The sequence below is a fragment of the Prionailurus viverrinus genome, chromosome A2, assembly GCF_022837055.1.
Source record: "Prionailurus viverrinus isolate Anna chromosome A2, UM_Priviv_1.0, whole genome shotgun sequence".
Taxonomy (NCBI): domain Eukaryota; kingdom Metazoa; phylum Chordata; class Mammalia; order Carnivora; family Felidae; genus Prionailurus; species Prionailurus viverrinus.
The window spans coordinates 12859639-12887054 of record NC_062562.1 but is presented as its reverse complement, the minus strand read 5'-3'; the positions used below and the strand labels follow the sequence as shown (position 1 = coordinate 12887054).

General features: G+C 57.3%; 1 protein-coding gene across 6 annotated transcripts; it reads left to right on the top strand.

Moving 5' to 3' along the window:
* The first annotated feature begins 815 nt into the window (after nt 1–815).
* Nucleotides 816–27360, top strand: PDE4C (phosphodiesterase 4C). 6 transcript variants are annotated; one of them, XM_047849930.1, is made up of 17 exons: nt 816–844; nt 1247–1301; nt 5802–6007; nt 16673–16864; nt 19065–19101; nt 19192–19265; nt 19558–19610; nt 19985–20097; nt 20178–20271; nt 20804–20967; nt 21167–21265; nt 21711–21875; nt 21962–22061; nt 22670–22824; nt 24328–24450; nt 24709–24891; nt 25455–27360. In XM_047849930.1, the coding sequence occupies exons 2-17, from the start codon at nt 1260–1262 to the stop codon at nt 25845–25847; spliced, it is 2193 nt and encodes a 730-aa protein (XP_047705886.1). In that variant the 5' UTR covers nt 816–844; nt 1247–1259; the 3' UTR covers nt 25848–27360. The 6 variants fall into 6 exon arrangements, with proteins under 6 accessions (XP_047705886.1, XP_047705887.1, XP_047705891.1 ...); XM_047849931.1 differs by lacking the exon at nt 816–844 and having other exon boundaries at nt 1245–1301; XM_047849935.1 differs by lacking the exons at nt 816–844; nt 1247–1301; nt 5802–6007 and adding an exon at nt 13313–13652.
* The last annotated feature ends 56 nt before the right edge of the window (nt 27361–27416 follow it).

Genomic DNA, 27416 nt, shown 5'->3' with positions numbered 1-27416 from the left:
ATTTTTGGGGGCAGAGGGACGGCAGGGCCTCCCCGGCAGGCGGCTGTTCTGGTGACACATTAACCTGCAGTAGCTCGAGAGGTGACAGCACCACACAAACCCCTTTCCTCTGGCCACGGCCCCTCCCACCGAACCCCGGGGGGGGGGGTGCTGGTTCCACTGAAGCTCCAGTCCCCGCTGTTTGTGAAGAGGGCATTGACCAGAGAGGGTCATCGATCTGCCTAGAGTGGCACAGCGTGGTGACCAGCTTTCCTGGAGCCTCCAGGGACCCCCCAGAGGTCCACCCCCAAACTCCCGAGGCCACACCTCATGGGCTATGCTGTGAAGCATGTGTCCCAGACCCTGAGCGGGTAAAATCTTTCCATTCTTACTCAAATCTGCACCTCTCTCTGTCTCTCCCTATCTGTCTCTTTTTGTCTCTGTGTGTCTCTCCCTTTCTTTCTCTCTTTCTCTTTCTTTGGCTCTTCATGTTTCCATCTCTCTGTCTCTCTTACAAACACAGGAACAATTAAACCTAACACCCCACCCTCCCTGAACGTACCTCCCCCTTCACACACACATACACTTGGTCACACTCCATGTTGGGAACAACCCCACACTCTCCCCCGTCACTCTGCCTGCCACCCCCTGGCTCTGTCCTCAGGGTGGTATATGGGTGTGTCCTGTCTGAGCCTGGCACTCAGACAGTTAAGGGGTTCCGCCGGGACGGGGGGGGGACCCTGAGCCGCCCACTTGGGCAGGTCCAGTCCTCCCTTCCTCCGCTCCCAGGGAGGTCACGGGACTCAGGCAGGACTCAGCGGTGGCAGTGGGTGCCAGGCCTGCCCGGGGCCTAGCAGGGCCTTGTGTGAGTTTGGGGAGTTCTCAGCCAGTGGACTTGGGTCCCTGAATCCATCAGAGCTGGGCTGGAAGCTGAATGGTCCCCCATGGGGCCCGGGGCCAGGGGACTTCTTCCCGAAGGTCCTTATGCTCCAAGGCTGCTGACCCTGGCACGGAGGGAGCAGGAGGCTTGGGGAGTGTGCGTAGGCATCGGGGCCTGCTGTCCCTGGATAGGGGCCCCCGCAGAGTTCTGGGGGGGGGCCCCACATTGGCGCCTGTGGTGTGGCCCGGGCTACCTTGATTGAGTATCTGCGGGCTCTGAGAGAGGGTACAGGGTGTGGGATGAGCCCCCTGTCTGGGGGGAGTCTCACAGGGGTACGGCTGGGCTCTCGGGGCCTCAGGGATCTCACATCTGTCTCCCCGGGCTCAGAGATGCCTGCAGGATGAGGCGCAGCGGGACAGCACTGTCCTTCCTGCTCAGTGAGGTGAGTGGGGGCTGGGGGTTGGGGGGCGGGCTGTCCAGGCCGTCGGGGAGGGGGTCACAGTATGTCCCCTACTGGAAACACCCAGAGTTGCCTGGGGGCCCACTGACAGATAGGGAAACCGAGGCCCAGAGAGGCCACTAGGAGTCTGGGATGCAATCCAGGTGTCCAGCCCAGGGCCGCAGCCAGTGCCTTTAGGAGCAGGAGACCAGTAGAGGAGGAGGGAGCAGCAGGGAGCCTTGGGGTCTGGATGCGAGGTTTTGACTGCCCAAGGGAAGGAGGCCTGGGCGCCCTCAGTCCAGGGAGGGTAGGAGGTCACACCTTAGGGACGGGGCCAACGACCTCATTCTGGGAAACTGAGGTAGTATGCAGAGAACCCAGCACGGGCTGACTTTGAATCCCAGGCTGATCACCAAGGCCTGAGTGATAAACTGGAACTCTGTTTGCTTATATTAAAAAAAAGGGCGGGGGCTAAAATTGTGTGGTTTGAGAGAGGTCCCCTGTGGTTTGAGCTGGTCCCCTGCAGCAGGCAAGGTCCCGCATGCCTTAACTCATTTATCCACAGCCCAGCTGTCTATGCAAGGAGAATAAGGATGAGGATAGTCCCAGTTTGCAGGTGAGGAAACTGAGGCACAGAGAGGCTATCCCTCCCTCAAAGTGAGTGGCCAACTGAGATTTGAACCTGGGCCTTCGGGACCCTTGTCTGCACCCTGAACACCACTGCTGAGCCCCCCAATGTTTCTACCACCCAAGATCCTCCCGTTCCTCCTTTTTTTTTTTTTTTTAATGTTTTTATTTATTTTTGAGACAGAGAGAGACAGAGAATGAGCAGGGGAGGGGCAGAGAGAGAGGGAGACACAGAATCGGAAGCAGGCTCCGGGCTCTGAGCTGTCAGCGCAGAGCCTGTTGTGGGGCTTGAACTCACAAACCGACTAAGAAAAAGAATAGGATTTGGGGATGGGTCCAGTGGGAATGACACTGCAGGCTGGGCAGGAAGGGCATCTCCCAGGAGGTGACATTTAAGTTGAATAAATGAAAACAAGCAGCCAGCCTTGAGGGAGAGCTGGGGGAAGGGCGTTCCCTGCAGAGGGCAGAGCACGTGTAAAGGTCCTGAGGCAGGTTTAGGTGGGGTTGGGGCCAGCTGAGCTACGGGGAGATGGAGGAAGGTGAGAGGCAGCTGTGGGTAGGGCCTGGGGCAGGTGGGGTCCCAGGGGCTTCTGAGAATTTGCTCTGGGGGTGCTGGGAACCACGGGACAGTAGGGAGCAGGCGAGAGACAGATTTAGGGTTTGTCTTAGAGGCAGGACTCGGGGCTTGCAGCCAGGGCTGGCTCATATCGAGATCTTGAGCACAGGCAAGAAAGACAGCTTCTCGGCCTCCCTCCAAGCCCTTCCCCCTCCTCCCCCGAGGCTTTCTGTCCCCTTGCCAGCCTCTCAACAGGGAAAGCAATTAGTCTGGAGTGGCAGTTTGATTCATGCTGCGGCTGAGAGGCCAGGAGGGCCGTCCCCTCTCCAGCCTACAGCTCTGAGAGTGCCCCACTCTTGCCCCAGCCCTGGTCCAGACGGGGGAAGGTCAACCACTCCCCACAGGGCCTGTCTTTCCTGTTTTACCCTAAAACCAGCCTGGCCCCCCACAAGCCCAGACCCAAACATCCAGCCGCCTCCACTGGCTTCCCCTGGGAGGGTCACATGATATTTAAACCAAGCCCTAATTATCATACTCCCCACCCCACCCCCACCCCCGCCAATCTTCCCCGTCCAGGTGGCCCCACCCACCCAGGTAACTATGTGGCTATTGGTTATCCGGTAAAGGACTGGTCACCCATCATAACCATGATGTACCTTTGAATCCCCTTGAACATCCATGGCCATGGCCCATCTCTCAGCCTCCAAAACATATCCCAAATCCACCCGTGGGCCCCACCATGATCCTGACCTACTGAGATGCTGCCCCAGCCTTTACCCTGCCCCCGACCGTCCCTTTGCCCTGAGACCAACACAGGAGGCTTCTTTTTATTTATTTATTTATTTATTTATTTATTTTTAACGTTTTGTTTATTTTTGAGACAGAGAGAGACAGAGCATGAACGGGGGAGGGGCAGAGAGAGAGGGAGACACAGCATCGGAACCAGGCTCCAGGCTCTGAGCCATCAGCCCAGAGCCTGATGCGGGGCTCGAACTCACGGACCGCGAGATCGTGACCTGAGCCGAAGTCGGACGCTTAACCGACTGAGCCACCCAGGCGCCCCAACACAGGAGGCTTCTTAAAATGATAAAGCAACTCACATCCCTCAGAAGTTCTCAGTCCACTCCCATAATCAACTCCCAACTCCTCATCCCACCCCCGAGCCTCTGTATCAACCCCCCACCCACTCATCTCCCACGCTCCACTCCAGCCCCTTTGCTGTTCCTCAAACCCGCCAGCTCAGTCGTACCTCAGGGGCTTTGCACATGCTGTTCCCTGTGCCTGGTATGCTTTTGCTCTAGCTTTCTCCTGGATAGCTCCCACTTCTTTCAGATCTCAGTTCAAAGTTGCCTCTTCAGAGCGGCCCCTAACTACGCCTGAGCAACATTATCCGTCCCCCTCACCCCATCACTCTCCAGGCTATGACACAGTTTAATTTTCTTTCTAGCACAATGGGAACTTTTCTTTTTTTTCTTTTTTTTTTTTTTTTTTTGAATGAATAAATGAGTGAGTATGAATGTGGGCAGGTGGTTTCTCCATCTGGAACCGAGCTTCCCCAAGAAGAAAATGGCCAGGTGACGTCCCAGTGGGCTTCCTGTTCTGGGAGGGGCCCAATGCATCCACACACCCCACCCTCTGCTTTCCCTGCACATCCTCCCGGCTACCACAAAACCTCCCAGGGGAGGCCTAGTGCTGAACACTTAGATTTCTACATTAGGATTCAGGTGCTCCTGGGAGAGGGTTATGCTCATATGGGGTTGGAAGTGAGGGGACCGGTTAAGTATCCTGGGTCCTAGAAGATCAGATCTGTGCAAAGAGCTTAGTGGGGCTGCGGGGGGGGGGGGGGCGAGCTGAGCAGCCCCTGGCTCTGTGACTCTCAGCCAGTCATTTCCTCTTCCTCCGTGAAGAAATAAATGCCCTGCAGAAACATGGCTTATAGAGGTGCAACTGATGTGTGTTCCTCGTACCTTCTTTCCTGCTTCCCCTTGCCCTAGCTCTGGCCCTGATGTGCCATATTGTCTTGGACCTCGGTTTTCCTATGTGCATGTCTGATTGTCGAGATAGACTAATTGGTGAGGCTTAGTGGCAGAGCAGGGGAAGGCTGGGCTGCCCCTCTGAGCTCCACCTCTCCCACATCCCATTTACTCCTTTGATCCCCCAGCGCGTGAGTGCGTGCACGCACACACACACACACACACACACCCAAGGCTGTGAATTCCAAGACCTGGAGTCAGCACCCCTGACAGGTCTCAGACTGTGACTGGAACATGTGGGCCTGTCCTTTTATTATCAACACCGCCAAATGATTGGTATCACTTTCATCCCATTTCACAGATGGGAACACTGAGGCATGCTTTCCCCTACACCACGTGGCATGGGGTGAAGCCAGTTCTGTTGGGCTGGAAAGCTCACCCTTGCTGATTCATCAGTTCGTTCTGATTCTGTTTGATTTTCAAATGTCTCAAGTGTTTCCTCAGGACATGCTTGCCAACACCCTCTCGTCTAATTTCCCCTGTTCAGTTCTTCCTTCAGGAAATGAGGCACCACAGCTCCGAATTCAGGATTTATTTGCCAACAGCAAACGTGGGCATTTTCTTCACCTCTGAGCCTCAGTTTCCTTGTTTGTAAAGTGGGGATGATGGGGAGGGGGTGCCTGGCTGGCACATGCGAGCAGCATGTGATCTCGATCTCGGGGTTGTGAATTTGGCTCTAGAGACCCACACTGGGTCTAGAGATTATTTTAAAAAATAAAATCTCTAAAAATTTTTTTTCAAATAAAATGGGGATAATGGTCTATATACCAGCCCTGTTGTGCCCTTGTGAACTAACCCGTGAGGGATCCTTAGAACAGCACCTACGCGCAGTGAGTGTGCAAGAAAGGTTAGCTATTGGCATTGTTGTTATTCACTTGTCCATGTGCGGCATGTTTTATTTTTATGTTTTAATGAAAAATATAATATGATAGAAAATCACTAGAGTATTCTTATATTAAATAGCAGTATATATTATAGAATGTTATCAGTAATAAATATACTTACTATGTACTAATTGATTAATAAATAAATATTGCTGCAACCCCCACTGTGGGCCAGGACCACTCATATTCTGCGGGTCTGAGATCCACACGCCCATTTCGTGGATGAGGAAACTGAGACTCAGAGATGTAAATTCACTCAGGGAGAAAGTAGGACTGAGATATGGCTCTCTGGTCTAGTCCAGGAATCTGGGTGAGGGCATCTCAGACTCTCCTCACGGTTCCCTGGGCCCCGGAGAGGCACCTTGCCTGGGAACTTGCTGACGTCTCACCACTGTCTCCCCAGAGGGTCCGAGAGTCGGTGGATTCTGGCTTGGCTCCCATAAGCCCGCTTGGCAGTGGTCTCGTCCGGAGACGATTCTCAGGGACCCCATTGCTGCCGCCGCTGTCAAGCCGCCTTGGAACCCCTGGAGAGGGTGAGCCCAGTGCCCGTGTGGTGTTCACCATCGAGGCTCGAGGAACAGAGCAAAGCCACAGTCCAGGCCCAAGCAGGTGAGGAGGCAGATGGGGATGAAGGGGATTCAGTCTCAGGAGAGACAGAATGCCTCGTCTAGCTGAACTTTTCTCTAACCTGTTCAGAAAACATTTGTTAAGTACCTACTATGTGTCAGGCCCTGTATCGGTAACACAGCCACGGGCAAACAGGGGCTCACAGGCTGCTGATGGAGAGAGACTCATACCAGTTGGAGAGATCAGAGCGCCATGGGAGTCCAGAGGAGGTTTCTGACCCTGCACTGGGGGGTACGGGGTGAGGAAAAGACCACTTGGAAGAAGTGGCATCTGAGTTTAGCATGAAGGGTTCAGCGAAGTCAGCCACAGAAGGGCAGGGAAGCATACGCCAGTTAGAAGGAACAGAATGTGCAAAGCACATCTCAAGAAGACCAGGTGTGCGCAGAGCTGAACACAGATCAGTGTAATTGGAGGGTGGGAGGGGAGCCTGCGGCTGTTGGCAGGGGCTGGGCCACATAAGACCTCATGGTGTGCAACGGGGAGCCATGGGTGGGTTTTCAAGTGAGTGAGTTGATCAGATTGGCACTTAAAAAATTCTCTGTGGCTACTGAGTAGAATTGGCAAGGGCAGAGGTAGAAGCAGCAAGAGCCCAATGAAGAGGCCTGGGCAGTTCTGGGCAGGAGATGGTGGTACGTGGACCAAGGTGGAGCCATGGGCTGGAGAGAAGTAGGCAGATACAGAAGTTATTTACGAGGTAGACAAACCAGGCATTGGTGGACACCAGCAGGAGTAAAAGAGTAGGGGGACTGGTGTGGACAGCTCCTAGTCTTTGACCCTTGGCAGGTGGCATCCCTTTTCACCCTCCCAACAATGCCAGGATGTAGGACACGAACATTATCCCCACTTTCCAGAACAGAAGACAGGCCGGGGGTGGGGGTGGGTGGAGTGACAGCCAGCCAGTGGGAGAACCCATGTTCCCTGCCAATGGACCAAGTTATCTCCTATCAGCTCTAGAGGGCAGAGGGCTGAGAGGAAGGGCATTGACTGAACCATGAAAGTAAAGTACATAGAAGAGCTGTTTGTGCTGAACCCAGTCTGTTTGGCTCTCGGGCCCAAACATTTCCCATTTCTCCAACCTGGGGACACAACTAGGGTAGAGGGTGGTCTCCATGAGAAATATCCTTGAAATGGCCTTCTGAGATCCTGGCTCTTCCTGCCCCCAAATCTGCTGCACCGAGTGGCCCCAAATGCATCCCTGCCCCAGCCCAGAGACTGCACCCACCAACCCGGCCCTGCTCTTGTCCCTGTCTACTTCTGTTAACCATAATAGAAAATGTTCTCACCCTCCCTCTGCCACTTACCAGGAAATTACTCCTGGGATTAGGATGTCTGGTGGGTAGGGCCTTGAGTTTCTAGAACTGGGGAAGGGAGGGGCAGGCCTGGGATTTGAGGGCAGGAATCATGGCTGTGAGGTGGGGCCCAAGGCATAGTGGGACGAATGAGATCCCACCGTTTCCGCCGAGGGTCTAGGCGTTGGTGTGGCTATAAAAGCGTGCCCCTCTCTACCCACCTCCGCTGTTGTCAGCCCCGACTAGACGCAGTTTCTGTGTGCCCACCCCAGGGATGGGAGGGCCCTGTTACAGCCCTCCCCATTTCTCTGCCCTTCCCGGATCCCTGCCCTGTGTGAGTAGGGGCTTCAGGGCTCCCAGGAGACCCCATCTAGGACTGAACTGCTAATCCTACCTTCCTGAGCTTGACAGAGAAACACCATCTGTGCCTACTTCTGAAGACCAGAGCCCTTGACTCTGCTTCCAGACTCCTCCTTGCTACAGTCATTGGGGAGGGTTGAGGACCCGCCGCTGCTCAGCTTTCAGCACCTCCTGGGCGGACGACGCCCTGGTGTGGAGGTGTTCCTGAACCCCTGTCTCTGCGCTTTCCTGCAGCTAGCTCCTCGCATCTCATCCACCCGGAGTCCCCGAATCTACCTTCCCTTTCAGCACCAGGAGAAGGGACAGAGCCTTAGCGCTGGGGATCTCCAGAGCCCCTGTCTCCCAGCTCTCCATTCGGCAGCAACAGGGAGGACAATCTCTGTCTTCACTCCAAGCTCATGTCTTGACCCTTTTTCACTCGGCACTAGAGGGGAGGACAGCAAACCATTTTCTGCTCTCGGGGTATCCCCAGCCCCTGTTTCCAACCCCCACCCCCAAGTTCTTCTTTCCGTGCTGTCCTTCAGCACCATCTGGGCAAGGACAGCTCCTTGGTGTCAGCCCCACCTTGAGTCCCTGTTTCTACCTTCTCCCTCCTCAGCACCTCCGGCGCGGACAGCTGCTCGCTGTCGCCTCCACCCCCGGTCCTGGCCCGACCCGGGCGGGCGCAGATACTCCTCGTTCTCGGGGCTCCCGTGCCCTGCTCTCTCTGCTCCCTGCTCTCCCTGCCGCCTTCTTCTGGCGCATGGAGACCCCAGGGGTCCAAGAAGGGGAGGAGGCATCCAGCGAGCTGAGTCGCGTTCGCAGCCGCCAAGGCATAGCCAGACCCCCGAAGCACTTGTGGCGTCAGCCCCGGCGCCCCATCCGCATCCAGCAGCGCTTCTACTCGGACCCGGACAAGTCCGCGGGCCGCAGTGAGCGGGACCGGAGCCCGCGGCCCGGGCTCGAGAAGTCGCTGCGCTCCTGGCCCACCTCCTTCTACAGGCGGTAGGTGGGCGGGGGCAGGGCACTCCCAAGGCGTGGGGGAGGGGCGCGCGGGGCCTGGCGGGAGTGGGGGAGGGTCCTTGCTTCTCCAGGGGCGGGGGTCTCTGCTGCTTGGCTTGAGGCCGGTTCTTTGGAGGAAAAAGCTGCTCTTTATGTGGGTTGGAGCTGGAGGGTTTGCTTATGGCTTTGTGACTGGTTGCGTTACGGTGCAGTTGCATCTGAGTGCGTGTCTGAGTCTGAGCAGTTGCACCCGTGTGTACTCCGACCTGTTGTGCGTGTCCAGAGCCAGCTGTGTCTGTGGCTGACCGGATGCGTTTGGGTGTGCGTACATCGCTGCGTACGTGCCTATGTGTTTCCCCTTGTGGTGCCCATGGGTGTGTGACTGAGGGTGATCTCACTCTGACCCAGCTGGGTGTCCGAGGGTCCTCCAGATCTTGGAATGTCCTGGGACGTGTGTGGGGTTGGTGGTCACCGTGAGTATCTGAGGGCACCTTGGGGAGTGTGTATGAGAGGACCAGGGCTACCCACAGCGCTGGGGGAAGGAGCTTCTCTATGGTCTGTCTGGCCACCCCTCTCCACCCTGCCCCCTGTGACCTGGGGAGGAGAAGAGCCTCTTGGGGAGACTGAACACAGCATGCTTTTTCCACATCAAGAGGGATGGGGTGGAGATGGGGGGGGGGCGGTGGTAAAGAGGGAGGGCTGCTGCTCCTTTTTCATATAAACCAAGGGGGGTGGCAGGCAGGGGAATAAGACAGAAAACAAACACAGAGAGGTAAAGCAGGGGCCTTAGAGGGACCAGAGATGGGAGTCTCAGGGCTAGAAGTCTGAGGAGGTGGAGGGTTGAGAAGCAGGATCTAGAAACCCCAGGCCTTCCTCGAATGGGAGGGGGAGCCACCTGACTCTAGGCCAGATCTAGAGTCCTGGGTTTGAGGCCAGGCAGGGTGACGTCAGATGAGTTGCTTTCCTCTCTGGATCTTGATTTTCATTTTTCCCACTTTGGCCCACGGACCTCCTGGGGCCACTAACTTCTTACTTGGCCGACAAGCCTGGACTAACACTCCCAGCCTGGTCCTCTAGCAGCCCTGGGAGACATCTGGGGCAGATGGGCCCCATGGCCCAGAGGATTTGGAGCTGTTCCCAGGTGACCCAGCAGGCCCCATGCCCCCACCAGCCCCCGCCCCCCCATCCCTCAGCTCCTCCTGTCCCCACTCCCAGTGACTCATGATTTTCCATCTTCAAGAAAGAACAAACAGACGGGTTTGGGCCCATCTAGGGGGAGACTCCAAGTGGCTCCGGAAGGGAGGGGACTGTGTTCCTGTGAGTGTGTGTGCGTGTGCACGTGCATATATATGCCGGTGTGGGGGGGAGGGTCTCAGCCCTCGGGGAAGCTGGGTTCAAGGCTAACCTGCTGTGTGGTCCTGAAAAAGTGGCAATGCTTCTTTGAACAACAGTGTTGACAGTGAGATGCAAGCACGAATCTGTACTTTCTACATTTTGTCTTGAACTTTCTGTGTGGGAGCCTCGTCCCCAGCTCTGGCTGTCCTCCCCACTGCCCCAGGCAGATCATGTGGTCTGGGAGGATGCTGGCATCTGGTTCAGCAAGCGTTTATTAAGCACCTACTATGTGCCAGGCTCCAGTACTATGTACTGGAGACTCAGCCGTGGGTAAACAGGTGCTGACAGGCTGATGGTGGAGATACTCACACCAGGGGGAAGTAGCACAGAGTGACCTGTGTTGCCATGGGGAGAGGTCAGGGTGCCAGGGGAGCTCAGAGGAGGCTTCTGATCCAGCACGGGGCAGGCAGGGGGTGAGAAAAGATGGTTTGGAACAGGTGGCATCTAAGCTTAAACTGCAGGATGAAGAGAATTTAGCCAGCGAGAACGAAGGGAAGGATATGCCAAGCAGAATGAATAGAATGTGCCGAGCCTCAGGAGTCAAAGAGGACCAGAACAGCTCTGTGAAGAGCTGAACACAGATCACTGTGGCCGGAGGGTGGGAGGGGAGCCTCTCTTATTCATTTACATACTGAGTGCCACACACCGAGGGCACACTGTGAGCAAAGGCATGTCCTTCCTGCCTTTGAGGGTCTAGTGGGCGAGGCAGATCCAGATCAAATAATCATGGCAGGAAATGTGAAACTGTACCTATGAGAGAAGGACGCTCAGAGGATATTTGCCCATCTAGTTAGGGAGGGCTTCCTGGAGGGGGTCGTGCTCCAGTTATGACCTGAAACACGAACAGTCAGCCGGAGAAAAGCATTTGGGCACAGGCATGGGGTGGGAATGAACCTGGTTGGTTCAAGGAAAAGTAAGGAGGGGGGGGGAAGAGGCTGGAGCAGAGGGAGCCAAGAGGAAGGAGGGGGGTGAGGGAGGCTCAGACCTCAAAAGGTTCAGACCATACAAGGCATTCAGAGGGGTGGGGGTTGAGACAGAAGGGCAATGGGGAGCCATGGAGAGGGTCTGGAGCAGAGGAGGGTGAGATCTGCCCCATGTGAGCGTCTATAACTGGGCTCAGCCCCCACCCTCCTCCCTTTGTCTAGACTCTCCATGGGGACTTCGGCAAGTCATGGCTCTTCTCCAGACCTCAGTTTCCTTGTCTGTAAAATGGGCACAACAGCACCCATCTCACTGGGGCCATCTGGTGGCAGAGGAAAGAAGTGTCTGCCCAGGGAAGGAACACTCAAAGGGGGGGGGGGGTGGGGGGGGGGAGCAGATTCCAGTGATATGTTAAGGGCACTAGAGTGCTGGGCACTTCCTCAGGTCATGCAGCACACAGGGACAAAGTCAAGGTGGGAGTCCTCACGTCCACCTCTCCTTCAGCCTCAGCTCTTTACCCGGCTGGGTTCGGGGCTTCCCGCAGTCAAGCCGGCCAGGCTTCAGTTTCTCCATCCAAAAAGCTATTAATAGAGCATTACTGTTAAAACTGTGAATAAAATATTTAAAGTTGAATCTATGAATGTTTCAAACCATTAAACTGTTAAAACTTCTGATCAAACACGAATGTCAGAGTAGCCTCCGGGACTCCAGAGGGGCTGGAGCCAGTTAAGCATTAAGTGGGAGAGGGCACAAGCTAGGGAGCCCTCCTGCCTCGGCTTGAATGACCCTGGCCCTACCACTCCCCCAGACAAGTGAACACCGCCTCTCTGTGCCTCAATTTCCCCATCGGCAAAATGAGCACGATAGTCCCCACTTTGTAGAGTTTGCTCTGAAAATCAAATGACTTTTACATGCACAGCCCTTGGCTCAGCTCCAGGCTAGTAGGAAGCAGTTTGTGTCGATGCGTTTCGTCTTAGCTCTCCATTTCATGGCTGTGACTTCTGGGGAGGGACGGAGTCTCTCCGTGCCTCGGTTTCTCCTTGGGGACACCAGGCAATTCCAAGCCCCTCCCACGGGGCCGAGGTGATATCAAGGCTCCCCTGACCCTGTCCCCAGTGCCTCCACCAGGCTGATCCTGGCGGCCTCTATCCCCTGGGGACCGGCTATAATTAGGTCCAGCCACAGTAGCTACAGATGGTATTTTTGTCGTTGGGACAGCAAGTCTGGTTCCCACCAGGTGTCCGGTTGCAGGGCCATGGGAGCAGGAGGGGGTTCCCAGCCAGGCCCTTGAGACTCTCTGCACTCCTGAGCCCCAGCGGGACCCTACTTCTCTGAGCCTCCGTTTTCTCACCTGTACAATGGGGACAATGCGATGGCTGGGAGTCAGGAGAGAGTCAGAGTTCTCCTGCCTGTAGCACCTCAGGTGTCCCCGCCGAAGCTCTAACCACCCCCATTGTATCTCACATTCCCCTAGGAGTGCCAGAAATGGGGGTGCCGTTTGTCTAAGGACCCCAAAACTCATGAAGTCCCCTGGGGCAAAGCCCAGGCGGGGGAGGGGGTGTCATCCCACAGCAGGGACACAGATGCCTTTAGAGCTGCCTCTGCCTAAAACAGGCGCATTCGAGGTCCTGCCTCCGAGCGCGATACCCTGAGACTTGGTTTCCTTTCCTATGGAATGGGGCAGGGCCATCCCAATGCCAGCATTCAGAGGATAGAGCACCTGCTACAGACCCCTGGAACCCCCCAGACACACACCTCCCTTTCCGGGCCCCCTGGGGTCCCTCCTGGGGCAGAGGAAAGGCAGTTGATGCTTCACAGACGGAAGACCTGGCGAGAGTGGAGTGCGGATGTTTGTCTAGTAGGAACAGCAAAAGAGAGGAAAGAGACGGGGCCTGGGGAATGTCAGAGTGGGTGGGGGTCATGCGGGGCCTAGTGGACGGGGACTCAGAGAGGGGGAGCTGGGTTTGAACCCCGCTGCCCTGCAGCAAAGCCTTGTGCCTGTTACTACCTCCCTCCAAGCCTCAGTTTCTCCACCTGGCAAAGGGTTAAGGGTCTGTAGTTTCTGGGCAGCGCCGAGTGGCTCCAGGCCTCATTGTCTCCATATGGGAAATGGGCAGAGGGGCACTGGAAGCCCTGTGTGAGACGCGGGCAGCCCCTCGGTAAACTCCGTGCCTCTGTGACCCTCTCACAAAGGGGGACGCTTCCCTTACTGACTTCCGCATTTCACTCTTGTCGGCCGAGTTATCAACCCCAGAAGCTGCTCTAATTAGGGGCATTTAGGCAGAGAGAAGTGGCGGAAGATCCGGGTTCTGGGACCCACGGGGCCACCCCCAAAGGGAGGGAGCGGAGAGTCGCGTCCAGCTCAGTGCCTCAGTTTCCCCCATTGGTCCCGGTGGGGGCCTCAAGGAGAGGTCCCGCGGCGAGGCGGGGCCAAGCGCGCCCTCTGCCCCCTCCCCGCCGGGCCCCGCCCCCGCGGCTGTCCAGAAAAGGTCCCGCGCAGCCCGCGCTGGGTGCAGCCTCCTTGCGGTCCTGGCGATGCAGGGACCCCCCGCGCCCGCCCCGGCCCCCGGGCCCGGCTCTCCCCGGGGCTCCCCTCGCGGCTCCCCCGGGCTCTTCCGGAAGCTCCTGGTGAACCAGAGTATCCGCCTGCAGCGGCGCTTCACTGTGGCCCATCCGCTGTGGTGAGGCGAGGAGGAGGGCCTGGCGGGGGTCGCCAGAACCGCCAGGCTGGAGGTGGGAAGGGCAGAGTCAGGGACAGCTGGAGCCGGGTGGGGAATCCGGGTAGGGATGCTCTGCCCCTCCCTCTCTTTCTCGGGATCTCTCTCCCTCTGCCCGCTCTCGGTCTCTCGTACTTGGAGACTCTTTCTCCATTTCTGTCTCCCTCCACCCGCTGCCTGTCCACGTGCCCTGGGGACCAGCGTCTGTCCCTTTCCAGATGTGCAGCCCCGAGCCGGACGGGCTGAGGCTCACGTCTCCTCCTGACCCTCGTCGGCCGGGGCAGGCGGGCTGGACGCCCTGGCGGTGAGGGGAGGAGGAAATGACTCCTCCCCTTGGTCTCGCTCCCCAGTCGGGTCCCGGAGCCAGCGACTCGATGGCCCCCGGGGAGGGCGGGGGGTGGCTCACGCTAAGCCCTCGGTGTCTACAGATGAAGACCCGATTTGACGGGGCCTTCGAAACAGGGCGTTCGCAGCGTAAGCGGGCGAGTTGTGTGTCCCACGGTGAAAGCGGACCTGCCCTCGCAGAGCATTGGCTCCGCGCAGCCCCGCACGCGTCCTACAAAGACTCGACCGGGTTCGAATCGCGACCCCTTCAGGAAGCTGTGACCTCGTGGGGCTCGGGGGCGAGGCTGGGGCGGGAGGTGGGGCTTGTGCGCGCGGACCGCGTTTGGCGCCTTGCGCTGGATTCGTGCCCCGTTAGTACTCACTTGATAATTTGGCACCTGGCGGCTCAGGGACTGGAGGTCCCTTCACCAAGGTCACACGGCCAGCGACGGCTGGCAGGGTGGAGGGAGTCGTGACCGTGGTCCTTGATGGCTCCATTTCAGCCCCGGAGGGGTTGGAGGGGTGTCCCAGATCCCGGAGAGCGTCCCCAGGGCACCAGACGCCCGCGAAGAGGGGTCCCTGCGGAGGGAGAGAGGTCCTCCCCGGAGAGAGCTCAAAGGCGTTGAGGGAGAGCCACCAGTCCCAGAAGGTGAGACTAGAGGAGGGTGGGTTCCTCCGAGGCCCTCTTGCCTCAGTTTACCTAAGACGCGCGATTCTCATAGTCCAGGCGACCTCGCTCCGCGCCGCCCGCGTCATGGAATCACGGTGTGACCCCGCCGCTCCGGGCTAAGTTTAGAGCAGAAAGAAAAACAGCTTTTCTCGCGGCGCGAAAATCCCGGCCCAGCCCTTAACCCTCTGCACCTATTACTTGGATGCGAATCCAGCACCCTGTTGCCTCTCCTGGCCTCAGTTTCCCTCTTGATCCATAGATTTGCTCTTCCAGAACATTTGAGGAGAGGCAAGGAAGGGGTAGAGGTGCACCACCCCCAGGACTCCCCCCTCCGAGGGCAGGACTCCCCCCTCCGAGGGCCGCTAGCCCTCCAGAGTGTTTCGCTGCCCGCCGCCAAGCCCCGGCCTGGGCAGGGCAGGGTTAAGAAGCCCCGCCCCTAAGGGTGACGTCACGAAGCGGGAGCTCGGAGGTCCCAGCAGCCTGGGGATTCTCAGGGAGGCGGTGAACTCGAAAAGGCCGAGAGCTGCCGACGTAGCCGAATATGCCCGAATTCACCCGAGTGAGGCCGGACGAAGCCGAGTACGCCCGACTCGGGTCGAGGGCCACCCGGACTTGCTCGGAAACCTGGCGCTGCCGGATTTCGGCGAGCATGACCGAATGTAGCCGAACCTTCCCGAGCGCGGTCGGACGTATCCGAATCTTACCGAATTCACCCGACCGAACCTATCCGGACCAGGCCCAAACCTGTGTGATCTGACCAAACTCAGGTCAAACCTGGCTGTACTTGACCGACCCAGACCGAATCCGGCCGAACTGGACAGAATCCTGTCGAATCCCCCACCCCCACCACGGTCTGAACCGAATCCCCCGCTCAGAATCTTCAGGCTGGTGCTGATCCTGGCCGGTGGTCTGGGATGGGGTCCCTTCGCAGGGGACGAAGCGGACACCGGCCCTTAGCCAGGGGCCCCATGTTTGGGGCGGTCTCCGGTGTCTTCCTGTCTTCGCTTCTCCTGCCTATCCCCTTCTCAAAAGCCCATGACACCCCCCCCCCCCAGATGGCCCCTCCTCTCCCTGGTTGCTAACTGCTCACTGTCCTAACTCCTCTCCCACACTTCTGTTTCCCCGGGCCCCTCCCACTTTTTCTCTGATCTCTAATCCCAAGGGGTAGGGATGTAGATTCCCCTTACCCAGTCAGAGTGTGGCATGATGGAGACACAAGGGCTGACAGCTGGGAGGGGGTATTTTCCCCAATATCCGAAACAAGGGGCACCCGAGGGAGGGACGTTGGTGCTCCGGGCAGAGGGCACAGCCTGTGCAAAGGCCCGGAGGTGGAAAAGAACAGGCAGAGCGTTTGGACCTAAAACGAAGCAGGCGAGTGGGGAAACTGAGGACAAGGCCAAGTGAGCTGGGGGCGTGGTCGTGGAGATTGGGGCCGGGCCATAAGGAATGGGCTGGGGCCTGGGAGCTGGGGGTGGGGACAGGTGATGGGAGCATCTCCTAAGCTGGCTGGGGGGAGCCTTGGAGCGTGTCAGATCTAGGCAGGACCCTGGTCTCCAGAAGGGAAAACCCAGGAAGTCATTTCCGGTCCCCGTGAACTTCCCATGGGACCTCGACCTTAATTTACACAGTTGCCCCTCGTCAGGTCCTCTGTTGTAACTCCCTAAAAGCCTCCTCGGGGAAGGAGTTGTCCAGAGAAAGGCTGAAACCTACCCATGGTCACACAGTCACTTGGGGACAGATCCGAAACCCATGTCCCAGAGTCCAGGTTGCTCCCAGTGGGAAAGGCTCCGGGGTACAGATGTGGAGACAGAGGAATGGGAGACACGCCGTCCCTGAGTCGGGGTGTGCCTGTGGGGAGGCAGACAGGTCGGAGGCTATTCTGCCCAACCCACCGAGGCCCCCCGGGGAGGGTGTGACAGCGGGTGTGGGCCACAGCCAGGCCTCCACATGCCAGGAGCCTCGGCACTGACCATGCCTAATCTGCCTTCAGCTTTGATCTGGAAAATGGACTGTCATGCGGGAGAAGCACCCTGGACCCGCAGGCCGGGCCTGGCCTTGGCCGGGTCATCCAGGCGCCTGCTCAGCACGGCCAGAGGCGAGAGTCCTTCCTGTACCGCTCCGACAGCGACTACGACCTCTCACCCAAGGCCATGTCTCGGAACTCCTCTGTGGCCAGTGATCTGTGAGTCCAAGACGGATGGGATGACACCTCCTTGTTCGTCCCTCCTTCCTTAATGTCTCCATTCAGCAAACCTCCTTCAAGTGGTCACTTGAGCTGGGCTTTGAAGTTTAAGCAGGTGCTTTCCAGACAGCTCCCTTATTCAGTCGAGCATGCTGAGAATGATACCCAGTAAGTCTGTGTGCTTGACTTTAGCCTGGAGTTCGGTGGCGATCCGGAGATGTTCCATGACAGCAACCGAACAAACACCTTGATTTGAGCTTCGTGGTAGCCACAATGAAAAGAAAAACACGGTGTATGGAAACCAATTTGACAATAAATTTCTTTTTTTTTTTTATGAAATTTATTGACAAATTGGTTTCCATACAACACCCAGTGCTCATCCCAAAAGGTGCCCTCCTCAATACCCATCACCCACCCTCCCCTCCCTCCCACCCCCCATCAACCCTCAGTTTGTTCTCAGTTTTTATCAACGTTTATTTATTTTTGGGACAGAGAGAGACAGAGCATGAACGAGGGAGGGGCAGAGAGAGAGGGAGACACAGAATCGGAAACAGGCTCCAGGCTCTGAGCCGTCAGCCCAGAGCCCGACGCGGGGCTCGAACTCACGGACCGCGAGATCGTGACCTGGCTGAAGTCGGACGCTTAACCGACGGCGCCACCCAGGCGCCCCTGTTCTCAGTTTTTAACAGTCTCTTATGCTTTGGCTCTCTCCCATTCTAACCTCTTTTTTTTTTTTTCCTTCCCCTCCCCCATGGGTTCCTGTTAAGTTTCTCAGGATCCACATAAGAGTGAAACCATATGGTATCTGTCTTTCTCTGTATGGCTTATTTCACTTAGCATCACACTCTCCAGTTCCATCCACGTTGCTACAAAGGGCCATATTTCATTCTTTCTCATTGCCACGTAGTACTCCATTGTGTATATAAACCACAATTTCTTTATCCATTCATCAGTTGATGGACATTTAAGCTCTTTCCACAATTTGGCTACTGTTGAGAGTGCTGCTATAAACATTGGGGTACAAGTGCCCCTATGCATCAGTACTCCTGTATCCCTTGGGTAAATTCCTAGCAGTGCTATTGCTGGGTCATAGGGTAGGTCTGTTTTTAATTTTCTGAGGAACCTCCACACTGTTTTCCAGAGCGGCTGCACCAATTTGCATTCCCACCAACAGTGCAAGAGGGTTCCCGTTTCTCCACATCCTCTCCAGCATCTATAGTCTCCCGATTTGTTCATTTTGGCCACTCTGACTGGCGTGAGGTGATACCTGAGTGTGGTTTTGATTTGTATTTCCCTGATGAGGAGCGACATTGAGCATCTTTTCATGTGCCTGTTGGCCATCTGGATGTCTTCTTTAGAGAAGTGTCTATTCATGTTTTCTGCCCATTTCTTCCCTGGGTTATTTGTTTCTCGGGTGTGGAGTTTGGTGAGCTCTTTATAGATTTTGGAGACTAGCCCTTTGTCCGATATGTCATTTGCGAATATCTTTTCCCATTCCGTTGGTTGCCTTTTAGTTTTGTTGGTTGTTTCCTTTGCTGTGCAGAAGCTTTTTATCTTCATAAGGTCCCAGTAATTCACTTTTGCTTTTAATTCCCTTGCCTTTGGGGATGACAATAAATTTCATATATTGAAAAAAAAATTTTTTTTAATAAAATTAAAAAAAAAAAGAAAAACATGGTAATTTCCGCCTTGCCTCTCTTAAGACCTCTGCTGCCCATGGTTCACTAGTTGTGAGATGGGGCTTGGTCAGAGGAACTCTGGTGGCTTTCAGACTAGTCAGGTGAGGGGAGCATAGGGGACCAAAGGTGGAGTCATGTGGGGAGGTCACACTCAGTAGAGGGCATAGTCTGGGTAAAAGCTGGAAGAAGGCGGTGGGTGTGGGGGGCCCCGGGGGCTCAGTCGGTTAAGCATCGGGACTTCAGCACAGGTCATGATTTCCCAGCGCTGAGTTCAGACCCGGCATCAGGCTCGCTGTCAGCGCAGAGCCTGCTTTGGATCCTCTGTCTCCCTCTCTCTCTCTCTACCCCTCCAATGTTCGCTCTCTCTCTCTCTCCAAAATAAATAAACATTAAATATATATATATATATATATATATATATATATATATATACATATATATGTATAAAAAGCTGGAAGATGGGAACCAGCGTGAGGGCTTCTCTTGGCCGCCCTTCCTGATGTCCCGTCTCCCCCCCGCAGACACGGAGAAGACATGATCGTGACGCCTTTTGCCCAGGTGGGTGCCCACCATTTGCCCCTCCTCCCCTGGGCCAAGCGGGGAGAACCGACCCCCGCTTTCCAGCGCTGACCGCGCCCCTTCCGACAGGTCCTAGCAAGTCTGAGAACGGTTCGGAGCAACGTCGCAGCCCTAGCCCACCTGCAAGGCCGCGGGGCAGCCACGTACGCAGAGGGCGGGGCGGAGGCGGGGTCAAGCCGAGAAAGAGAGGGGGCCCACGAGGGCAGGCATCGGGGCGGGGCCTGCGGGAGGGAAGGGCAGGAGGGGGCGGGACGAGGCCTAGAGGGGCGGGGCCTGAAGACAGGTGGGCAAAGCTGCGGTGGGGCCTGACCCGAAATAAGGTGGCCAGCGACCTGAGGGACGGGGCGAGGCGGGGCAAGGGGGGGGGGGGCGGGGGCGGGGCCTGGAGGACTTGGGGGCGGGGCCCATGAGTGAGCGAGGCCGTCCGTACCGCAGGCAGGCCTCGGTCGAAAACCCCCTATTTGGCAGTCAGCCCCCTCCACTTACAGGTAATGTGCCTGCCCCTTCCCCTTCCTCCCACAGCTGGACGGCTGTGAACTTGCTCTCCATGGCGACCTACTCAGCCCATGAGTCCTTAGGGACTTGCTAATTGTAATCTCCAGAACACCTTTGGGGGTGGGGTCTGCCATACCCATACTACAGATGGGGAGGCTGAGGCCCAGGGAGGGGCAGAGACCTGCCCATCCGTGGTCACACAGCTACTTGGGGACATGTCTACCACTCAGATCCTGAGGTCCTGAGTGGCCTTATTGGGAAGGGCTCTGGGGCCCAGATGCAAGAGAAGGTGGCATGAGGGCTGCGGGGTCCCCAAGGCGGGGAGGGGGGAGGGTGAGGCAGGCCTCCTGACCAGCTCGGCCCCCAGAGGACACTGGGCAGAAGCTGGCTCTGGAGACACTGGACGAGCTGGACTGGTGTCTGGATCAGCTGGAGACACTGCAGACGCGGCACTCAGTGGGGGAGATGGCCTCCAACAAGGTGAGGAGGGCCCGATAGCCCAGATCGTTTGCGTCTGGCCACGGTGCCCCCATCATCACTGTGCTCACCTTCCCCTGCAGTTCAAGCGGATGCTGAACCGGGAATTAACTCACCTGTCTGAAACCAGCCGCTCTGGGAACCAGGTGTCCGAGTACATCTCCCGAACCTTCCTGGGTGAGCTGTGGTGGGTCACTGCTTGAGCAACACAATAGAGGTAGGAAGAACCAAGAAAAAGGAAAGACTTCTCTTACAGGCCTCCTGGGGAGACAGAGCTGGACATGGGCACTTCCAACCCATGGGTCAGAGCTGTTCCAGAGAGAGGAACAGAAGGAACTGTTAGGTGGAGGGGCATATTAAAGCTAGGGCTTTGAAGCACGAGTAGAAGTTTTCCAAGGGAGACAGGGAGTGAACGAGACAGCTGGGTCTCCACCTTGGGAGATGGAAAGCACATTGGGCTTTTGGGGGGAAGATGCTGAGCCCTGGTTGCCGACGGGCGATATCAAACAGAAGAGGTCACTGAGATCAGCCATGAACGGAGAAGGGTAGCTACTGGCCCGATAGGGACTTTACTCCAAGCTCACTTTGATCCAGATGAAAAAGAAATAGGTTGATCCTGAGGTTTGGCAAGGTCCGTGACCTGCGGCGAGGCAGGATGACCCCAGCAGGTGAATCAGTTTCCCTGAGCCCCGCCCTGCTCCATCTACAGACCAGCAGACTGAGATGGAGTTGCCCAGGGTGACCCCCACGGAGACCCCAAGGCCCATGTCCCAGATCAGCGGCCTGCGTGGGCTCCCCCACAGTGCCGGCCTCTCTGCAGCCACCGTCCCACGCTTTGGGGTCCAGACTGACCAGGAGGGGCAGCTGGCCAAGGTGGGTCCCCAACTGGAATACCGAGACTTGCCGTTGAGTCCTGGCTCTGTGTGGATGCCCTGCCTTGGGCCTCAGTTTGCCCACCTGTAGATTGGGCAGGTGGGGCTCAGCATAGGACCCGAGGCCCAGTGGGGGATGTCAAGGGTCCAGAGTCGGAGCAAGCTGGGCTGGAGTTAAGCTTCAGTTCTTCGCATTTTAGGAACTGGAAGATACCAACAAATGGGGGCTCGACGTGTTCAAGGTGGCAGAGCTAAGTGGGAACCGGCCCCTTACAACCATCATGTTCAACATCTTTCAGGTACCTCCCCGCCCTTGGCTTCCAACGCTACTGGGGCTTCTTTCCTTCACATCCTCCTACCCCAAGGCCTCGGGGGACACTCATTCTTCAAGTCCTCCCTGATCCCCCCGAATGGCATAATGCGAGCTGTGTATTGAAGGACGAATAGGAGTTCACTAGGTGGAAACATGCATTGGCAACAAGCCTCAGCCCGGAGCCTGGCCCTGAAGAGACTCAGGGTTGGAGGGAAGGACCGGACGAAGAGAGCCCCAGGCTTGTGAGGTCGGGGATAGACCAGAGGGGCAGGACAGAGACCAAGGGAGTTCGGAGGGAGAGCAGGGAGGGCGTCCTGGAGGAGGGGGCATTTGAGGGACGGATAGGAGCTCAGAAGGAGAGAACGCATAGGAACGGTGTATGCTGCTGCCCCAGAGGCCAAGGCCTTGACTGGAGGCCTGTGATGGACCAGGAACGAGACCTGCTCAAGACATTTCAGATCCCAGCAGACACACTCGTCACCTACCTTCTGACGTTGGAGAGTCACTACCATGCCGATGTGGCCTACCACAACAGCCTACACGCCGCCGACGTGGCTCAGTCCACGCACGTGCTGCTGGCCACACCTGCCCTTGAGGTACTACCCTGAGTCTAGAGGCAGCCAGGGTGGGTGCAGGGTGCAGGGAGCCCACCCCCTACTTCTCACGCCTCCTGCCTGCCCAGGCCGTTTTCACAGACCTGGAAGTCCTGGCTGCTATCTTCGCAAGTGCCATCCACGACGTGGACCACCCTGGGGTCTCCAACCAGTTTCTCATTAACACCAGTGAGTCGGCGGTGGGGCCCCACCTGTCAATCACCCGACCCCAGACCCACCCATTCCCGCTCTGGGCCTCATTTCCCCGTTTGTGAAATGGCTGGGACAGTCCTTCCCTTTGGTGCTCAGGGCAGTTCCAGGTACACAGTAGGTGCTCAATACGTGAGACAATAACAAACGTGGCAGAGGTGATCCGGGGCCACAAAGGTTTGAAAGTTCGGGGTCCTTTGAGATGTCGGAAACACTCAGATAATTACTGGGTGCCTCTTGTATACATCCTTGGAGAGCCTGGGATGAGAGTGGAGCCTTCTTAACCACCCCAGAATCCAGTTAGATGGTGACTCAGTTGTTCATTCAACTGGCACTCAGTGCGCACTGCCTCCTGCCACGCCGACGCCTCAAGGGGTCCCCGGTCTCGAGGAGGGAGATCTGAACACCGATGTCCCCGGACCTGCAGTCAGGGCAGGGCTAGGGGGAAAGACAGAATTCTAGAAGGCTTCGCGGAATGGAGGGCATCAGAGTTGGGGCCTTCGTGCGCGAGTAGGAGTTTGCCTACCAACTCCTTTGGGTGGAGGTGGTGGGTGGACAGGTCTTGAGGCTCTCTGCCTCCCCCACAGACTCAGAGCTTGCGCTCATGTACAACGATGCCTCCGTGCTGGAGAACCACCACTTGGCCGTGGGCTTCAAGCTGCTGCAGGCAGAGAACTGTGACATCTTCCAGAACCTCAGTGCCAAGCAGCGGCTGAGTCTGCGCAGGATGGTCATCGACATGGTGAGGACACGGCTGTGAACGGGATGGGGGTGATCTTGGCCTGGCTGGGGGTTCGGTTGGACCTGGACATGTCTCCGCTCTGAACCTGAGCTTCCTCCTCTGTAAAATGGGGCAGTGACCATCCAAGCCCTGGGTGAGGGTCACCAGACCCTTGCTTGGGGGAATGAAATCCTGGCAGAGTTTCATAAACTGAGTTTCTGGGGTTCCAGGTGCAACTTTGTTCCGAGCCATAAGTCTGTCCATTTGGTATTTTTCCGATCAAAAGACAGCAGTAGGCTTTGGGGTCTTGTGTCTCATTCGTTAATTATTTTACTTATTATTATTATTATTTTAATTAAGTAGGCTCCACGCCCAACGTGGGGTTTGAACTCACGATCCTGAGATCAAGAGTCGCATGCTCTGCAGACTGAACCAGCCAAGCGCCCCTCTTTCATTAATTTAACAAGCGTTTATTGGACACCTCTTGTGTGCTTGCCCTGTGCCAATGACCAGTAGGAGACTCAATGGCCTGTGGAGGAGACTTTAGGAGACTCAATGGCCTGTGAGGGAGAGGGACCCACAGGCAGAGCCACATTGAGAGAACCCAGAGATGGAGCCGTGATGGGGGGAGGCAGGGGAGTACTCAAGGCTGGGGAGGGCTTCCCCGGGAGGGAACACTGAAATTGGCAGGACTCACAGGGTGTGGCGGCCATGAGGTAGGGAGGAGTGTTTCTAGCAGAGGGAACAGCTCAGAGGAAACCAAGAATTAAAAGTTTGGTGAGGTGGTCTTGACTTGGGGCCTTGGGCAATAGGTACCCCCGGTAGGAACATCATTTCGGGCAGGTGGGAGGTTTGGGGAGAACTTTTGAGATTTTTCTTTGATTCTCAGAGGAGCCCACGCACTGCGTGTGGATCCCTCCTGGGCTGGCTGTGCTCGGGTCCAGTGAAACTGATTATTATTATTTTTTTCAGTTAAGTTGAAACAGCTGTACTCAGAGCTGAACTTCCCTCCAAAAGTCTGAAAACAGCCCTTCTGGCCGCACGGTGGCCACAGGGGGGCTGGGGAGCACCAAAGGCAGGTGCCTGCTGGTTTCAGATCCACCTGTGGCTCCGGTGGCCCTCTGAATAAATCCCCCACTCCTCCCTGAGACTCATTGCTCCCCTCAGCTGCCACCGCAACTGCCTCCTCTGTGTTCCCCAGCTCACCCAGCACCAGGGCCTTTGCACAGGCTATGCCCTCTGCTGGGCTTCACCACTGCCCTCGGGCACCCCAGCCCCCGGTTTAATTTCTCTCCCTGTGCCCTGTCCCATGGGTGGGATGTACGCTCACGAACCCAGCAACCTTGGAGAAGGGACCGTTGACTCAGCTCCTCTGGTGAACTGGGTTTGCACTGAATCTTGTGACATCCCCCCATTTCACAGTTGAGGGTCCTGAGGCTCAGAGGGCTAAGGAGCAGAGTGGGCGTGGGGTCTGGAAGGTGGGGCGGGCGCAGTCCTCATCCTCGTCATCTTGTCTGCTCCCAGGTGCTGGCCACGGACATGTCCAAACACATGAACCTCCTGGCCGACCTCAAGACCATGGTGGAGACCAAGAAGGTGACAAGCCTTGGAGTCCTGCTGTTGGACAACTATTCTGACCGCATCCAGGTGTGTGTCCAGATGGGCCCTGGAGCCTCGGTTTCCACGGCTCTCACCTAGCTTTGCTTACGAAGCACCGGCTGTGCAGCCAGCTTGAAGAAACGGAGGCACCCAGAGCCACACGCCGACGCCTTGGCCCTTCTTTCCCACCCGGGCCTCAGTTTCCCCACCCGTAAGATGGGGGTGTTCGTGGCGCCAGCCTCTTGCGGAGGCTACCAGGCCTGAGAGTGGCCCGGCCCGAGCCCTCCCGAGCCTTGGTCTCCCCAGGTCTTGCAGAATCTGGTTCACTGTGCTGACCTCAGCAACCCCACCAAGCCGCTGGAGCTGTACCGCCGGTGGACCGACCGCATCATGGCCGAGTTCTTCCAGCAGGGCGACCGGGAGCGTGAATCAGGCCTGGATATCAGCCCCATGTGTGACAAGCACACCGCCTCGGTGGAGAAGTCCCAGGTGTGAGGGCCCCTGGGCTGAGCCACCAGCAGGCACCGGGGATAGGGGAGGGAAACGCTGGGTGAGCCGACCCCGGGAGTCCTGGCTTGACCACAGCTGGCCAGTGAGGGGAAGTGGCCTAAGGGTGAGGTCTGCCCTGGGCTGTGTGGAGTCAGTCCCGGGGGGCATTCCCTCTGGACTGCGGGGAGAGAGATCCGTTGCAGGGGGGGAGGGATCCGTACGGGAGGAGCTTGGAAATACCTGTTTGGGTGCCGTGGAGGCGGGGGGAACCTGGAGGGGCTCCCAGTCTGGGGGCCACATACATCCGGCCCTGAGGGGAGGTGACAGGGATGAGGTAGGGAGAAAGACTTAGGGGTTGAGGGAGACCAGAAGGGGCAGGAGCGGTTTCCCAGAGGAGGGGCTGTTTGAAGAGGGTTTTGAAGGATGAGTAGGAGTTGGCAGCTGGCATTCCAGACAGAGGGAACAAGCAGGGCAGAGGCCTGGAGGCCGGACCAGGTCTAGGTTCCACGGTGACTCACGCCACAGCTGCCTTCCCCACCTCCCTGCCCTGTATCAACCCACAGGTGGGTTTCATTGATTACATTGCACACCCACTGTGGGAGACGTGGGCTGATCTCGTGCACCCAGACGCACAGGACCTGTTGGATACACTGGAGGACAACCGCGAGTGGTACCAGAGCAATCTCACCCGCAGTCCTGTGGATCTCACCCGCCCCGAGCAGGGTGGCCCCGACAGGTTCCAGTTTGAGCTGACTCTGGAGGAGGCAGAAGAAGAGGAGGAGGAGGAGGAGGGACCAACATTGGACACGGAGGTCTCGGAGTCACCTGACACTGAGCTGCTGGTCCCTGAGGCCGGCCCAGACCCTGGGGCCCTACCCCTGGACAGCCAGAGGCCTGTGGGCAAGCCCTGCGTGGACCATGAGGCCAGTGTGATGGCTGAGCCCTTCGGGACCTAATGGCTCCTGATTGGGTGGGTGGGCCTTCCAGGAAGAGGTCCGAGGTGGCCCCTGCCTTGCCTCTGTCCGCCGTCCCCACCACCCCTACCACTGAGGGAGAAAACCAAGCTTTTAGTTCTAGGCAGGCCTCACGGTCAAAGCGAAGGCAGCTGGCTGGGGGCCAGTCTGAACCTGGGTTTGCTGAGAGAGCTCTCCAAGGGGCTGGGCTGGAGGCAGCCTCTCCCAGCACCCTTGGGATCTCTCCCTCCTGGGCTTCCACCCCCGGTGTGGAAAGAGGGTGTCTTGCCAGGCCCCTTGTCCACCTTCTCCAGCGGCCACTCTTGAGGGACATCCATCACTTGGTTCGTTCACCCTTTATCACATGTTCATTGGGCACCTGCTGTGTGCCGGGCCCGGGCCCGCTGCGTGCTCCTAGGGTAGCCGTGCACGAGGGGGTGGGGAGGCAGCCCCCAGGCGATGCACCCCCACCTCAGGCGCCTCGCCTTCATCTGCCAGGCAGCTCCACGCAAGAGATTGGAAACTCGAACGGGAGAATTTTCAGCACCAAAGCTTTGTCCCAGACCCGATTCTGGCTCAGGAGCTCCGGTCGGGACCAATACGGAGCAGGAAAGAGGGCTCTGTGCCGGGAACTGTCTCTGAAGACTGACTTAGCTTATGACCGCCTGTGCACTCGCTGGTTGTTGCTTTAAGTGGCTGTAGTTTCTGTCCTCGGGTCTGTGGGTTCTGTTCTCCCTAGCCCCAGGACCCCTGCCGCCCGCCTTTTCTCCCTCTTACAGAACAGCAACAAAGCACAGAATCCGCCCCCTCCCCCAACGGCAAATCTCTACACCTCCTGTTTCTGAGGATCCCCCAGACTCCCTGTAGGGGGAAGGGGGCCTCTGACGCTTTCTTTCCAGGCACAGCCCCTTCTGGGCCTCAGTTTCCCCTCCATGGCCTGATCCTAGTACTTGGGTAAACTTTGGTTGGAGGGTGGTGTCCGTGACCTCTCCGAAATAGCTTAGAAACGTGGGGCACTGAACGTGTCTCTGGGGTGAAATAAACCTATCACCCAAAATTAATGCCGCGCCCATCTCAGGGATGGGCAAACGGGGTTGGAAAGAGGGCCGTTTGGCCTGCTGGGCCGCGCAGTTGGGAGCTGGACAGTAGCCAGCGGCGCCCCCTGGCGGACGGAGGCACGGAAGGGAGGCCGGGCGAATTCGGGGATTCTCCGCGCCTTACCCGCCGTTTTCTCGGCTCCCCGCGACGTCGAGCTCATGCTGAAGGGGCCTGCTCTGTGCTCCAGGAGCAGGTTCGATTCCCGCCTCCAGAAGACTCAGTATCTCCCCGCCCCGCCCCTCGTCGCCTGCCTGAAGAATCATACATGACACAAGTCATCAAGCAGCCCCTGGCTTCAAGGACAGCTGGCTTCATTCCTAAATAATTCCCTTGATGATTCCATCCCACTGATATGATTCATCCTCAAGTAATGATCAAATTCCACAGAGGGAGAATTAAAATTCATCTGGGTCACGAACTTGGTGCGTTTCCTTCCAGACTTTTAAAAGGCAGAGATTTAGGGGCCCCTGGGTG

Bases quoted from the DNA above. Each gene is read 5' to 3' on its own strand.
- PDE4C (XM_047849930.1), top strand. From the start codon at position 1,260: ATGAGGCGCAGCGGGACAGCACTGTCCTTCCTGCTCAGTGAG. The intron at 20,098-20,177 runs GTGAGGAGGGCC...CTTCCCCTGCAG, and splicing joins GGGAGATGGCCTCCAACAAG to TTCAAGCGGATGCTGAACCG. The intron at 20,272-20,803 runs GTGAGCTGTGGT...CTCCATCTACAG, and splicing joins CATCTCCCGAACCTTCCTGG to ACCAGCAGACTGAGATGGAG.